Genomic DNA, 14656 nt, shown 5'->3' with positions numbered 1-14656 from the left:
AATATATGTGATCTCAAAAATCATTAAAATGAGGAAGATTAAGCCTATGATATATACTACTATAGTAAAGATGCATGATGCTTTGCCTTCAAAAAAAACCAGGCAAAAGGTCTATGCTATGCTTTGCCTAAAATTTAATCCTTTATTATCATTTCATCCTATATATATATATATACACACACACATATATATACATACATACAGACATACTCTCGCGTATTGGTAAGTAAATGATTACTGGAGAAGTGATATCTAATCCAATTAATGTGCTAAAAATCAGCTAGATAACTGATTAAGTAACCGATAATATTTCAAAGAGAACATATTTGAAATTCATTGAGGAATCATTGTGTTGCATAAATTATGTGAGTTGAGCTAGTCCCAGTTAGGAAGTTATGATGTTGAAAATATTCACACTAAGAAAGATATTGTCTAAAATTTGTAGAGAGAGGTTAAATCCACGCCCCTTCATGCTAAATCCACATCCCATGTTTTCATTGGACAATGATGTCCTCATTTATTAAGTTTATTTGATTATTCTTGTAGTTTCAAATAACATATGTTAACAATGCACAGGAAAAAAGAGGCAATAATGTTTCCATTTAAAAGAGAATATTTTCAAACAATTTACAATGTGTTTAAGAATATTATTTTTAATTTAGCAATCAAGAATTTTCAATTACAAATGAGCATGTAAATAGCAATGTCTTTGCATTTCAAGCCTCTGAAATTAAAATGTCAATAGTTTTCAAGATGGAACATGCAGTCATAATAAATTTTTCGTATAAATATCTATCATCTGACTATATGTAAATTAGTATTCGAAATGGTAAAAAATAATAAATATAGTAGGCTCGTTAAAGAAAAAAGGAATTTTTTTTTTAAAGCAACTTCAATGAAACATAAATGTTGGAATGATATATATAAGAAAGAATTTTTTCTACTGAACTAACATAAAGATTATGGTATATAATTTTTTTCTTTGGAAAAGATATTATTGTTCCTGTTTTCATTGTGTAGAAAAATGATTGAAATGCTACAAAAAGTTTTGATTTAATAAATAAAAACTCAAGACATCAATGTCTAATAAATATATGAGGTGTATATTTAGTATGGAGGGATGTGGATTGAGCCCCTCCCAACCTTTAAATGAATATGTACTAATTGTACTTTGTGAGCTCCAAAAGGTAAATAAAAAGAAACAAATAAAGACAGCAAAAGGTGATCAAGCAATTAGAGGTCAGCAACAAGCTCTTTATTGAGTTAATTTCAGGTGCGTTTGATAAAAACTAAAATTTGAAAATTAAAATCTAAAATATGAAGTCTAAATCTATTAAATTGTTGAATTACTAAGTATTATTTCTAACACATTTGAATGTATATCACATTTAGTGACAAGTGAATAGTTTATCACTTATTTTTTGAGCAAGTTTTGCCTAAAAAATTTAGTGCCACTTAATTAATTTAGATATTCAATTATTAGTTATTAAACGCTTCTGAACATGCTAAGATATAAATTCATTAAGTTTAAGTACCAAATTGGATTATCAAATAAGGCTTTCATATTTTTTTTGTTGGGTTGAGTAATAGTAACAAGTACCCATTCTCATTAAGAGGAGTTTAGAATGTTAATTTTTTTAAGTGTAGTTAAATATAAAAAATGTATTTATTGTGACTATATATATAAAAATGTAGAAAAATAAATGTGATTTAAGTGTGTTAATGGGCATTAATAAGAGAAATCCTTTTTGATAACCTATCATAAAAGTTTTCACATTGCATTTGAAATTTTGATTTTATTAACATATCATTATTGAATCCATAAAAAGGGAAAAAAAGGGGGAAAAGAGTCTATCACGAACAAACTATTGAAAATGAAAATTACATTCTGCTATTAATTGGAGATAACTAGATAAGAACCAAAATTAATGAATTTTAATTTACTAACTATTACTAGTTGGAAAGCATATGAAGCCGGAAGCACGAGTTCTTCTATGTGACTTGTAAAAGTTGGGTGACCATAACTTGCACGACCACAACAACTCTCAAAAAAAACTTTGGAAGATGATAAGTAACTGTCCCAAAAAGCCCCCGGCGAGGATCGAACTCGCGACCTTTCGCTTACGAAGCGAACGCACTACCACTATGCTACGGAGGCGTTTGGCTTTTCTGTAACCTAAATGGTTTAAAATTTTAGATTAGAGGTAAATTCCTTCAGGAATATTTGTTGTCAAAATCTGCACGTCACCCTTCAGAAATTCAACCGCTGTCCTCCCACGTTCCATGCATGCATGCACCAACTCACGCAAGCTTTCCAATATTAGCAGTCAAATAAAAGCAAAAACTTTGCGATATGAGTTTCCTACAGAACCACAAAGAATGTAGGAAAAAAAAATCCAACCTGCAAAAGTCATTCCACGAAGTTCCAGAGCCCATATTAATTTTGGAATTAACCAGGGCTGGCATCCATAATGCATGGCAACGGTTAAAAAATTCACCCTTAAGAGTTGCCAATTTCTCAAATCCTATTTCCGGCGGGGACAATTGACAATTGAATATGATTTTGATCAGTATTTTTCATATTTGTAATGATAATAGTGCGAAGGAAAGTAGGGGTGCTAGTAAGTCAAACTGCTCGTGAGTAGCTCACGAGCAGCTTGATCAAAAGCTTGACTCGAGCTCGGTAAAATCGAGTTCGAGCTCGAGCTCGAGCTACTCGTTAAATTTAGAGTCGAGTTCGAGCTCAAGAAATAAATACTCAAGTGCTCGTCGAGCTTAATCGAGCTTTCATATTTTATTTATATTTTATATTATATATTTATATTATATTATATATTATATATTTAAAAAAAATTATAGATTTATTTCAAAACTTGAGCTCGAGCTCGAGTAGCTCGGGTTTGATATTTACTCGAGCTCAAACGAGTCGAGCTCGAGTTTAGTTTTATTTCATCGAGTCGAACTTGAGTCCAAATTTTTTTACTCGATCGAGCTCGAGCTCGAGTTCGAGTAGCACAAATTTTGTGCATTTTGTACACCGCGTAACTTCGTTTTCATACGGAGTAATTCTGCTTGCACAATATGTAACTTTAGAACAAATTTTTGACTCGAGCTCGACTCGGCTCGATAGCACCTCTAAAGGAAAGGACCGACTCCAAATTATTTAAGAATAGCGGCGTTGAATTTTTCGATCATTTGACTTATGATTAGTCAATTCTATTTCTCGATGCGAACGAAAAAGAGATATAATTCGAGACTAAAGTATCGCCTTGACGTGATGAAAGTCATTAGTTCGAACCTGCTTATCCTTAAACAACCTAGAGTAAGTATTTTCATTTGGCTTTGCTCCCCTCATGTCAATACCATGAGCCTGTAAAATTGAATGTATATTCATCATGACTTGATTGATCAGCAGCAATTGTTGATAAACATGCATGCACGGAAGAGTGAAGACTGGGGGCTATCTTGAAGCAATTGCGTACATTAATGAGGAATTAGAATGATCTCCAAGAAAAAGGAGGAGCACGGTTAGTCAATTTGCTGTCCTACTTGATGCACGGGGCATTCCGAGATATCGCTGCCTTTTTGTACAGCTAGAATATGTTGTGCCGCGTAAGGAATTCATTAGTAATGTTGTGATGGATGTTTAAAGGATAAAATACCGAAAAATTCGGATGAGGGACAAGAGCAGTCATAGATGGACCGCTCCTGAGCTGTTAGTGGCCAAGATTTGGTTCAAAAAAAATGTATGGTTCAGATCATTTCTTGTACCTAATTTTTAACAACATATGTGGAACCCACAAAAATTTGTTCTAAAGTTACATATTGTGCAAGCAGAATTACTCCGTATGAAAACGAAGTTACGCGGTGTACAAAATGCACAAAACCGTCAAGAACGGTTGCACCTGCCCCGTGATCCGAAAAATTCCATGTGATTTGCCTTATGTTTAAAGGATAAATACCAAAAAAACGGAAGACTTTCATATTGTGTCATCTATGCACTATCTTTTCCAGCCTTGCCGAGATTACAACGAGTCTACAATTGTGATAGTAATACAGTCATTAAACAACTAATTCATAAGCCTACAACTATCATAACTCGATAGCTCTACAATTAAATCCACAAAAGAGTAGGAAATGCAAATATTCCTTCAAAATGTACAACTAATGCTCATCATTTGTCTAATTTTCTGCCCCATATCAATTAATTGGGGTCATATTGCAATTAAAGTGCATTTGGATCGGAGATTATTTGAAATATTATTTAGAATATTTTTTACGATGTGATATATATAAGATAAAAAGATGATTGAAAAGATAAAAATAGATATAGAAAAATGTATTTGTAATGCAAATAAATAATACTTAGATAAATAATGTCTATCCAAACATATCAATATTGGCCAAGTTTTCAATTGAATGAATGGAAAATTTGGCTTGAACACGGAACTTGGATTTTGGCAAATTATTTTGGGTGCAAACAGCTAAAATCATCAAAATGTGCTCGAGAAGAATAACAGCTTTGGAGATTAGTTTGGTAACTCATCGAATTAAAGCATGAATTGAATTTCTTGTAAAATTTTTAACGCTCTTCATTGTACCCCTCCACAAGCAAATTTGGTCTTTGTCAAGGTTTGACTAAAACAAAAGTTTGTTTAAGCATGAATCAAAAACTTGAGCCCAATTTTATTCCGATTTAAAAATGGAAATAAACCAAATTTGATCAACCCGAGGGTGCTATAGTAAATTGAACTTTTACACCGATACTCTGTCGTTTCGTTTCTTCCTCCTCATCCTTGCAGTTGAGCACCGAATTTTTGCACTGGGGTTTAGGGTTTAATCAAAACAAAGCAAAGAGGGAGACAGTGTGAGAAGATGTGTGGAATAGCTCTGATTGTATCTGGGATTCGAATAGATTTATCAAATTTAATTCCTGAATATGTCTCTCCACATTCTCAACCTCCAGAACAGGTATTATATCTGTGACCCTTCATGTATTTTCGTCAGTTTCCCCCCCCCCCCTTTTTTTTTTGCTTTTTGGTTTTTAATCCGTCCTAATTCAAGTTTAATTGGTTGGATTGATAATAAAGATCATATTTTTAAGCTTATAATGTATATTGCGATATTAGCATGTTGATATTTACTGTGCTTTGCCTTAAAAACTAGGAAAGGGTTATCATCACTTTGTATAAAATTGCTGCTCTTTGCCATAAAAATGTGATCTTTATTACTATTATTTTAGCTTAGAGCTGATATATGCTGCGGTAAGCAATTATATATGGGAAATGAGGAAAATGCTCGGTTTATAGCTTTAATCTGCATCAACATGGATAGAACGTGCAAGGTTATTGGAAGAGGAAGGCAAGAAGGAATTTGACAAAAATACAAGACGAATTGATTTAAAAAATGAAAATTCTGTGGTGAACACAATCTAAAGCGAGTGACTATCTGCATTTATGAAGTGCTCCTCTTATTGTTTGTATATTGGTGATGCCTTTTTTACAACGAGGATTCTGGACACCTTTTAGTGTGAGCATTTTTGTGCAGTTGCTAAAAGAACGTAATGAATGGGTCATCATTGTCATTTGTCTATTCCATATGTTTGGCATCTAACGTTAATTTTGGCCTTCAGGTGTTGTTTCATATAGATGATATAAAAGTAGCCCTGCATAGAAGAGGTCCTGACAGCATAGGGAGCAAGAATGTTTTCATTAGTCTCAAACAATCTTTTGCTGTTGGAGTGGAGCAGGATATGTTGTTGGTTGAGTTGGGTGAGGGTGAAGCTTCACATCATTTTAGAACATCTTCTGGTTACCTCCTTTTGGAAAGTGAAGCATCTAGTCGGAGAGCAAATGGTTTTAACCACGAATCTTTTGGACAACTACACTTTGTTGGTGCTACGTTACAATTAAGAGGAACAAAGCCAGTTGTTCAGCCATTGGTGGATTTGTCTGGGAATATTCTTGTCTATAATGGTACGATAAATAAATAATAGTCTGTGTGTCGTGGCATTTGTTTACTATTCAGTCTTAAATATATTGGCCTGATAACTATATAGCAACCTGTGGGATTACATGAATGCAAAAACTGGTGAAAAGTGAATTTGATCTACAACCTTATTTGATGGTCTAGTATACATTAGTTCCTAAACAGCAGGATTACAAAAAAAAAATTAAATTTGTGGTGGACCAAAGTTGGCTTCTAATCCTTGATCTTTTGTTTAAACTAGAGAAACTCATTGTTTCTCTACATCCTGTTGAAGGATCTCTACTGAGGTTTGGACACAGATGATATGATGTTTATATGTTGTTAATGTTGCTGTAATTTCTTCAGGAGAAATATTTGGAGGGATCTATATTAGCTGTGACAGCAATGATTCAGAGCTTCTGATGCAATATCTAGGTCAGTGCTGCTCTTGTATCTCCCATGACCAAAATTCAAAACATCATTCTTGTAAAGAAGGGGAAACTTCTGTTCCTCAAGTTCTCTCCAGAATCAAGGGGCCATGGGCTTTGATTTATTGGCAGGTAACTCTAATTGGTAAGTTTTCTGTTACAAAAGTATCAGATGATGCAGAATGCCTTTTGGAGACTATGATTTCTGAAGTTTTACCTTTGCTGGGTATACAGAATAGTTCCAAAACCTTGTGGTTTGGGCGAGATGCATTTGGAAGACGAAGCCTCCTTGTCCACTGGCCAACACCACAGGACTCACGTCTTCTATTAGCTTCTGTCTCACCTCTTTCTTCTGAATTTGAAAGTTCTGGTATTTTGTCCTTGTCTTTTACTGTGCTTCCTAATATAATTTTGCAATTCAAGCTGTAAAATGGTTCTAAAGTCGATGAGTGTGTGATGGAAACTAAAATATTCAAGGAACTATCTTTGTACGCTTATATGTGATGGACTGAGTGATTGGTTTTCTGAAACTTCTCTCTGCAATAAACCGCTTAGAATGGTTGGTTTGTGCATTTACAAATAGTTTTTGCCATTGCCATAATTTATAGTGCATAAATAAGTTCATTAGCTTTGATGTTTTACTACAATGGGTCCACATGTTCAGCGGGGTTATTTTTTTGAGGTCCCAGTTTCCATCCCATGTATATTAGGTTCCAGGGTTTGTAATCTGAAGGTGAATAGGGATAAATCTCGTTTGAACATAGATCTCGTCTACATGGTAATACTAGTTCTTTGATACTTCATCATAGATGTCTTAATGCTAAGGTTTTCTATGCAGGTTCTATTTAGATTTTGTCATCTATGAACAGCCTCTATTTATTCAATTAAAATTCAGTTGCAGATTTTGAAGAGTCAAAAACAATGGGCCAACTGAACTTCTGGGAAGAACTTCCATGTGGCATTTATAGTATACCCATCAGCTGTTCAAGAATAGACGGATGTCTTGTTGGTGAATTGAAAAAGCACAATTGGACTGACTCCAGTGTTGAAGAACTTATTCACTGGGAAAGAGCTTCTGTCCAACCAGAGGGAGGAGAATTATCTATGTCGTGTGAAAAAGGTACGAGCAATGAAGGCACAGCTTCAATTTTTTTGTGATCTCAGTTATGTCAAAATCACATGATATTGCACTGAATATTTGCTGCAATAGTTCACATAGTATGATATGCTATTTTTTCTGGCTTATAAAAGTGTTCTGTTTTATTTGAATTGTGAAGAATGTCAAGGACCTAAAGTCTTCATGATAAGAAACCTCTTATAGTTGAACTTGATATTGATTGTTGCTTTTATCTCTGGATGCAGCACCTTTAGAGCCATCGCATAAGGTCCTGACTGCTTTGAGGGAGGCTGTGATGCGGCGAACTGTGTTAAGCAGCATTTACGAGGTATGAGGTTGATTGATCTGAGATTTCTGCTTCTGATATCCATAGAAGTGAAATGTATTCCATTAATAGGATGTGGAGGAAGTAATTTTTGTAACTACATTCCATTCTTTATGATATTTCGTTTCGAATTTCAAGTTTTGGGGATTGAATTCTAGCAATTTTTGTGTAATACAAAGTGCCTGTTATCCCGTCTAAAGTGCACTCTGTTTATATTATAGAATGGAAATGGGAGGGAATAGTCTAACAAATGTTTATCACGAAAAAAATGTGTCCGTGCCCTTGTAGTTGAAATACTTGAGCTTTCTTTCTCTTTTTATTTATTGGATTTCCCCCTATTTTTGTATCTAATATTCTTGGGGTAAACGTTGTAGACAGTTTCCCTTGGTCATGGACACAAAGGATATGCTCCAGTTGCAGTGCTTTTTTCTGGTGGACTAGATAGTATGATTCTTTCAGCACTACTTCATCAATGCCTTGATCCCGAATGTAAGCGTGGCTTTTCATGCTTTGCTTCATTCCTTTGAAGACAATAGTTGTTCTACCTAAAAGATAAATAATCAATAAAATCTTTAAAGTAAGAAGGGGAAACGAACAAGAAAGACAAAGAAACAAAAACTGGTGGAAGGTAGGAACTAAATATATCATGATCTCTAACTGTCGGAGCCTTTTCTTGCCTCCTTCTTTCTCAGTCACCAAGTTTCCTGTAAGCTTGCCATCTTTCTGAACTGGGAATTGGATTGCAGATGAAATTGATTTGCTTAATGTGAGCTTTGATGGTCTGTCTGCTCCTGATAGAATCTCTGCACGGGCAGGTCTGAAGGAACTTCAAAAAATTGCGCCCTCAAGAAGGTGCAGAATGCTGCCATATATATTTTTTTTAACTTTTTGAAAAGAAATTAATGTTTATGTTATGCTATATGTCAAGATGGATTTTATATAATTGAAGAGTTTGAAAAATGATTCAGAGAAAATGCAAAATGGACTTTGGCAGTTAAACTTCAAAGGAGAAAAACTTGGAGGTTCTGCTTTAGTTATTTTGATGGTGAGAAAAACATTGCAATTATGGGCACGAGTCATTTTTCGCAGTTCGAGTGTATGCTTATGTGGATAGCTTTTTCAGCTAAATTAAGTTCATATAGTCTGCATTTGTGATTGAATCTTCCATATAATATTTTCCCTGCTTACATTATTGGTCTTTGCTTTGTCGTGCATTCACATTGGGCTGCACTTATCGACATAATTGCATGCAGATGGAAACTTGTAGAGATTGATGCTGATTTAATGAAGTTGACTTCTGAGATGAAGCATGTCTTGTCACTAATATCTCCTTCAAAGACTTATATGGTGATCTTCGAATTCAAGCTCATTACTATTCTCTTTTGTGATGCTTTTGGAGTTTTGTCATTCTTGATAATTTTTTACACATTTAGTCGTTGGGTGGCCCAGGCACGTTCCTAGATAGAATTATATAATTCTTGCTTTACCCTAGAAATACCAGATCCTGTGGAGAAAAGAGAAACAACCAATAAAAAATGAAAAGAAAAGAAAAGAAAAATAAAGGAGGGAACCATCATTTTGATGCCGTATTCTCCTTTCGGATCTAAATTGTTCATTTTTTCTGATTGTTTCAGGACCTCAATATTGGTTTAGCGTTGTGGTTGGCAGCTGGTGGTGAAGGATGGATTTATGAGTGGAGCCTTTCTGGCCAACAGATCAAGTATAAGTCTGAGGCCAGGATACTACTGGTTGGTTCTGGTGCAGATGAACAGTGTGCTGGATATGGTCGGTACAAAACAAAATTTAGAAATGGAAGGTGTGGTTTTCTTCTCCTCCTACATGATTTGCAGGTGTTAAATTCATAAGGGCAAATTATTTTAGTTAAAAAGGCTGTTTTTTTATGCTAATTGGCCTGAATTTCATTGATGCATGTAATAATAGACAATTATATTATTTCTCAACTGCAGTGCTTATACATATAAATATATTGGCATACACCATAATCTCATTGAAGGACAAAAACAGATGGAGATTTTTCATATTTCTTGCATTTCACCATTCCATCCTTAGCTAGCTGCATGTTGTTTCTCTAGGCTAACTTTTGGTGATGAAATGTTGTTTAACATGGATGCTTCATCTGTTACCAGTTGGCTTGCCCTGCATGAAGAAATGAAGTTAGATATGCAGAGAATTTGGAAGAGAAACCTCGGGAGAGATGACAGGTGCATTGCTGATAATGGCAAAGAGGTATCTTGATGACTCAAACAAGTATGCTTTTTTTTGACTTGTTCATCAAGCTGATTAATTTGGTTTGGGCTTAGGCTAGATTTCCTTTCTTGGATGAGGATGTCATACGAACTCTTCTTGATATTCCTCTCTGGGAGATTGCAGACCTCAACCAACCTAATGGTATAGGTGATAAGAAGATATTGAGAGAGGTATGCTTGCTTTTCGTTTTGACATGTGGATTCAGTTGTATTGGATAGTCAATTGCAGTCTTGGGAAGAAAAATTCTGACATAGAATCAATGTTCAGGTAGTGCACGGTATTGCCCATACCAATTTGATTGCTTAGATACTTACTACCAATAATCACAAATGTTTCCCTACCTTTTTGTTAATCATGCAGCACAATCAAATTCATTAAGAAGTGATCTTGATGTCAAATGAGTAACATTCATTGTCAGTTTCTGGTAATGGGCTATTGTATAGGCATGTTTGACAGCAAGTTTTCATGATATCCTAAATTCTAAAGCCACGGGTTGCAAGTTTTCCTGTCTATTGGTTTGCTTTCTCCATGCAAGAATCAATTGGCCTTATGGTTTTGTGTCATCTCTTCTGAAGGTTGCGCAATTGCTTGGCTTATCTGGAGCAGCTGTTCTGCCCAAAAGAGCAATTCAGGTATTCTTTCGCTTGTTTACCCGTAGATTTCTGCTCAAAAAGCTCAAAGACCGAAGACTGTTTCTGAGAGTTTTTGAGCATTTGTTTTGTTGAGACAAATTAGAGTTAAATGGGCCAAACGAGTAAAGAAAAGGAAACATGAGTACCAAAAGAAAAACAATCTTGTACTAAGAGAGATCTCCTTAGTTTATACTTCCTTTCTAATTCTTCATCTTATGTGCTCAGTTTGGTACTCGAATTGCCAGAGAATCAAATCGGAAAAACTTTGGAAGTAATCGTGCTGCCAACCAAGCATCTGCTGGCAGTGTGGATATATATGGCTCTTCAAATTTCTTACCTAAATTACATGAAAGCTGACCAATGGAAAAGCTTTGTTCCGGGGGCTTTACTCGTACTGACGAAAATAATTTGATCAGCTGCGATGTCACAAAATCCAGCCAATGTAATACTACTAGATTTTTGTACTAGTAGTGTAGTACATGTTATTGATACTTCCAGCTGATTTATTTGATGCTATAGTTGTTTACACTATCACCTACTTGTAGGTAGCAATTGCTGTTCATTGTGTCAAAAGGTAATTTGCCCCAAAACAGTGTGCTACGTTGAAATTCATCTCTTTAATGAAGAATCAGTAGCGGTTAATTTTAATACCTACGACCTTTTTTTTTTTTTTTTGTTTTAGTGAAAGTGGAAGTTCTGGAACTCGAACTTTTCACTTACACTCTCTTCTTCGATACCATCCAATCCATCTCAGAACTCCGTACAGAGGCCTAATACTTGTGACCTATTTCCTGTTTGGGAAATAAAAAATTAAGGGCTAAACCCGCACCCTCCATCCTAATTCCATCTTATACAAACTTTAATACTAATGGTCCACGTCAATATGTTTTCAAAATTTATGAGTACGAGTTATCAATGTGTTGGGGGTGTGGTTATGGGATGCATAGAGCGTGGATTTAGTCCGTTCTAGGGGCAAGAAATTATGAAAAATGATGTATTGATTTTTCAGTTTCTTTCCATTATTAGTATTGCTTTTGTCAAAATAAAATCTTATAATTTGGACTTCAAAAATGTCGGATAAAACTTTTCTGAAACCAAATATTCTTTTAAATTCCGATCTCTGACAAAATTTTTCCTAAGAATCATAAGCACTTTCCTCGCATTTCATCGGTAGTCCTGCCCTCTTGCTTGTTGCACATTCATAAATCATCGCATCATTAGCATGTGCTGCACCGGGAATTCCACGAAAATGTTGATTTCTGCTTCATGGTTCAATGGCAACATGGGTATATGCAGTTAGAAACTCTGCTATGATGACTGCAGAAAAAGGTGCAAATATGACTGTTAAACAAACCACGCAAAGAAACAGGTTCCAAATGTGATTTTGTCATGGCAACGACTCCTTTTCCTAACACTGAGGGGTACCATTTCACAACGAATAATAGTCAATGAAACAAAACTTTGATCCACACTAGGTGGTGTTTTCAACGCAGGAAACTGATTTCTTGATATTGAGAGAAGAAGCCTTTGCCTTTTTATCTCTGAAGAGCCGGGATTACATGCTCTTATGCAATGGAAAGAGCAAATTTATTCTGCATGGAAATGAAGCTGCTGAAAAAGATCGGACATATCATACATTGTACTTTCCATTATGCAACAAGAGCACCGCATGAATCCTTTGACATATGGGACAAAATCGTAGATTATGTGGAGCTGGCAAACACACTACACAACATTTGCCGCATTCATGAGCTTAGATTTGAGTATCCTGTTCCATGGCTAGGGAAGCCGCTTAAGTAACATCAGGTAATATACTATTTATGCTAAGGTAGACTACGAAGCCAAGACAATACCGACAGAAATGTTAAACCATCCTTGTCACCTCCGGGCGAATGACAGTTGTTTTGCTCCTGGTCCAGGATAGGCATTCATTTAGACATCCATCCTACGACTTGTGATCTCACCTCTTGCAACTTCTGCACCCATTATCTGATTTCATAGGCCAGAGAATGTGAACAAAATACCGACTTAAATACAAATTCACTTCGTCTTTTGCTTGGTTGAGTAGAATTTGGAATTTGACTAGTGTACCTTGTTAACGTCATCTAGTCCTTGATACACATTTTTCATACAACAGATGTATTGCCATTAATGTTACAACCATGATAATATCAATTAAATGCACAACCAAATACTATAAGAATAAGAACAGTAAATTGTATAGTTGCTTTTGACAGGAACTGTAGTTTTTACTTGATGTTGGGACAGCATTCGGGTGTAGGGGCGAGCAAATTCGGTTCTTACCGAATTCATAACCGATTTCAAATTCAATTCGGTAATTTGAAATCGGGTATTTGGTAATTTGGTACAAATTCGGTACGTACCAAATTCATCGAGTTCTAATATGGTATGAAATAGGTAATGAGATTATGAATTAGATAATAACCGATTTCGCATTCAAATTCGGTAATTGAAATCGGGTACCGCATTACCGCATTCGAATTACCAAATTGGTATATAAAATTATATAATATATAGATAAATGCTATTTAGTATTAGTATATACTTCTAATACTTTATTATATTATATAGGTAAATGCTATTAATAATAATTAGTATATGGTATTATCATCATATCATGTACTTATAATACTAATAATATATAATAATGTACAATATATTTATATTATTTTAGTATTTATTAATTGTTATATGACTACAATAATGCATAGTAATACATTACAATATAAGATAACCATAATACTTATTATTTTACACATGAGTAACATGACTAGAATTAGATAATAATTAATACATATATGTATAATACTAAATATTAAACAATAAACATAATTAGTAATTAGAATTTAGATATTGGTAATTTGATACATCATTCATGTTTGAATTATTGAATGTTTGAATGCGTAATCTATAACTTGCAAGTATTAGTGTACTCTAAATTTACATTACATATTCACTAATCTTAAGGTTTTAAGTATAGATAAGACAACTAAGCAGTGTAAGTGAATGTATATGAATTGCAAATCAATGTATTAGTGTATTGACTTTCACAATAACATATGTAAATAAATAAGTTTAATTTTGATTTGAAATAAATTATAAGTTTGTAACTAACATAACTTATCACTAATCATTGTAATTTGTAAGTTTGTAACTAATATTACTTATTATTAATCATTGTAAATTATAAATTCATAAATTATTACTAATCATTGTACAGTTTAAGGTTTATTCTAGTTTAAATTAATCACTTTTTATGTGTTCCTTAAATCATAGACTAAGGATTGTAGGTATAAGTGATCAAATAAGTTAAAAGTTCATATTATCTATTTACTAATCTTAAGGTTTTAAATATAGACAAAATAACTAAGCGGTGTAAGTAAATACATGTGAGTTGCAAATCAAGTAAATAAGTTTTATTTTGATTTGAAATAAATTATAAGTTTGTAACTAATATAACTTATCACTAATCATTGATTTATTGTAATTTGTAAGTTTGTAACTAATATTACTTATTATTAATCATTGTAAATTATAAATTCATTGTAACTACTAACTAAATTAGTTTAAATTAATCACTTTTTATGTGTTTTTTAAATCACATACCAAGGATTTTAGGTATAAGTGATCAAATAAATGCCAATTAAATCATAAAATGATTTGAACATAAGTAATGTGTTCAATTATGAATAAATTTGGGGATCAAATCAGTAATAATTTTTAAATCATTGAGGAGCATAATGAATGTATTATAATTTAGGAGCCCCAATTTGTAAATTAAAAATTACAAAATCACTTCATTTGGGAAAAGTCGGATTTCATCTTCAGCTGATGAAAATTGAAAAGTGAGAAAACAACCATTGCAAATTTGCAATATTGCATAGTGCCGTGACTGCCG

The 14656-nt window shown here is 33.9% G+C and overlaps 1 protein-coding gene and 1 non-coding gene across 5 annotated transcripts; one reads left to right on the top strand and one right to left on the bottom strand.

The window, feature by feature from the left end:
• Positions 1 to 2086: 2086 nt before the first annotated feature.
• On the bottom strand, positions 2087 to 2158 carry TRNAT-CGU (transfer RNA threonine (anticodon CGU)). Its single transcript has one exon. It is a non-coding gene; the product is annotated as a tRNA-Thr (tRNA).
• A 2585-nt stretch (positions 2159 to 4743) lies between these two features.
• LOC113715424 (uncharacterized) lies at positions 4744 to 11385 on the top strand. 4 transcript variants are annotated; one of them, XM_072070971.1, is made up of 14 exons: positions 4744 to 4971; positions 5633 to 5975; positions 6334 to 6527; positions 6630 to 6765; positions 7297 to 7515; positions 7758 to 7840; positions 8212 to 8326; positions 8584 to 8689; positions 9091 to 9184; positions 9472 to 9653; positions 9985 to 10084; positions 10159 to 10275; positions 10681 to 10737; positions 10963 to 11385. In XM_072070971.1, the coding sequence occupies exons 1-14, from the start codon at positions 4876 to 4878 to the stop codon at positions 11092 to 11094; spliced, it is 1974 nt and encodes a 657-aa protein (XP_071927072.1). In that variant the 5' UTR covers positions 4744 to 4875; the 3' UTR covers positions 11095 to 11385. The 4 variants fall into 4 exon arrangements, 3 of the variants coding, with proteins under 3 accessions (XP_071927072.1, XP_027095414.1, XP_027095413.1); XM_027239613.2 differs by having other exon boundaries at positions 7291 to 7515; positions 10983 to 11385; XM_027239612.2 differs by having other exon boundaries at positions 4745 to 4971; positions 7291 to 7515.
• The last annotated feature ends 3271 nt before the right edge of the window (positions 11386 to 14656 follow it).

This window comes from Coffea arabica, chromosome 11c (assembly GCF_036785885.1).
Source record: "Coffea arabica cultivar ET-39 chromosome 11c, Coffea Arabica ET-39 HiFi, whole genome shotgun sequence".
In the NCBI taxonomy this organism is placed as follows: Eukaryota; Viridiplantae; Streptophyta; class Magnoliopsida; order Gentianales; family Rubiaceae; genus Coffea; species Coffea arabica.
This window is presented reverse-complemented; position numbering and strand designations above follow the sequence as displayed.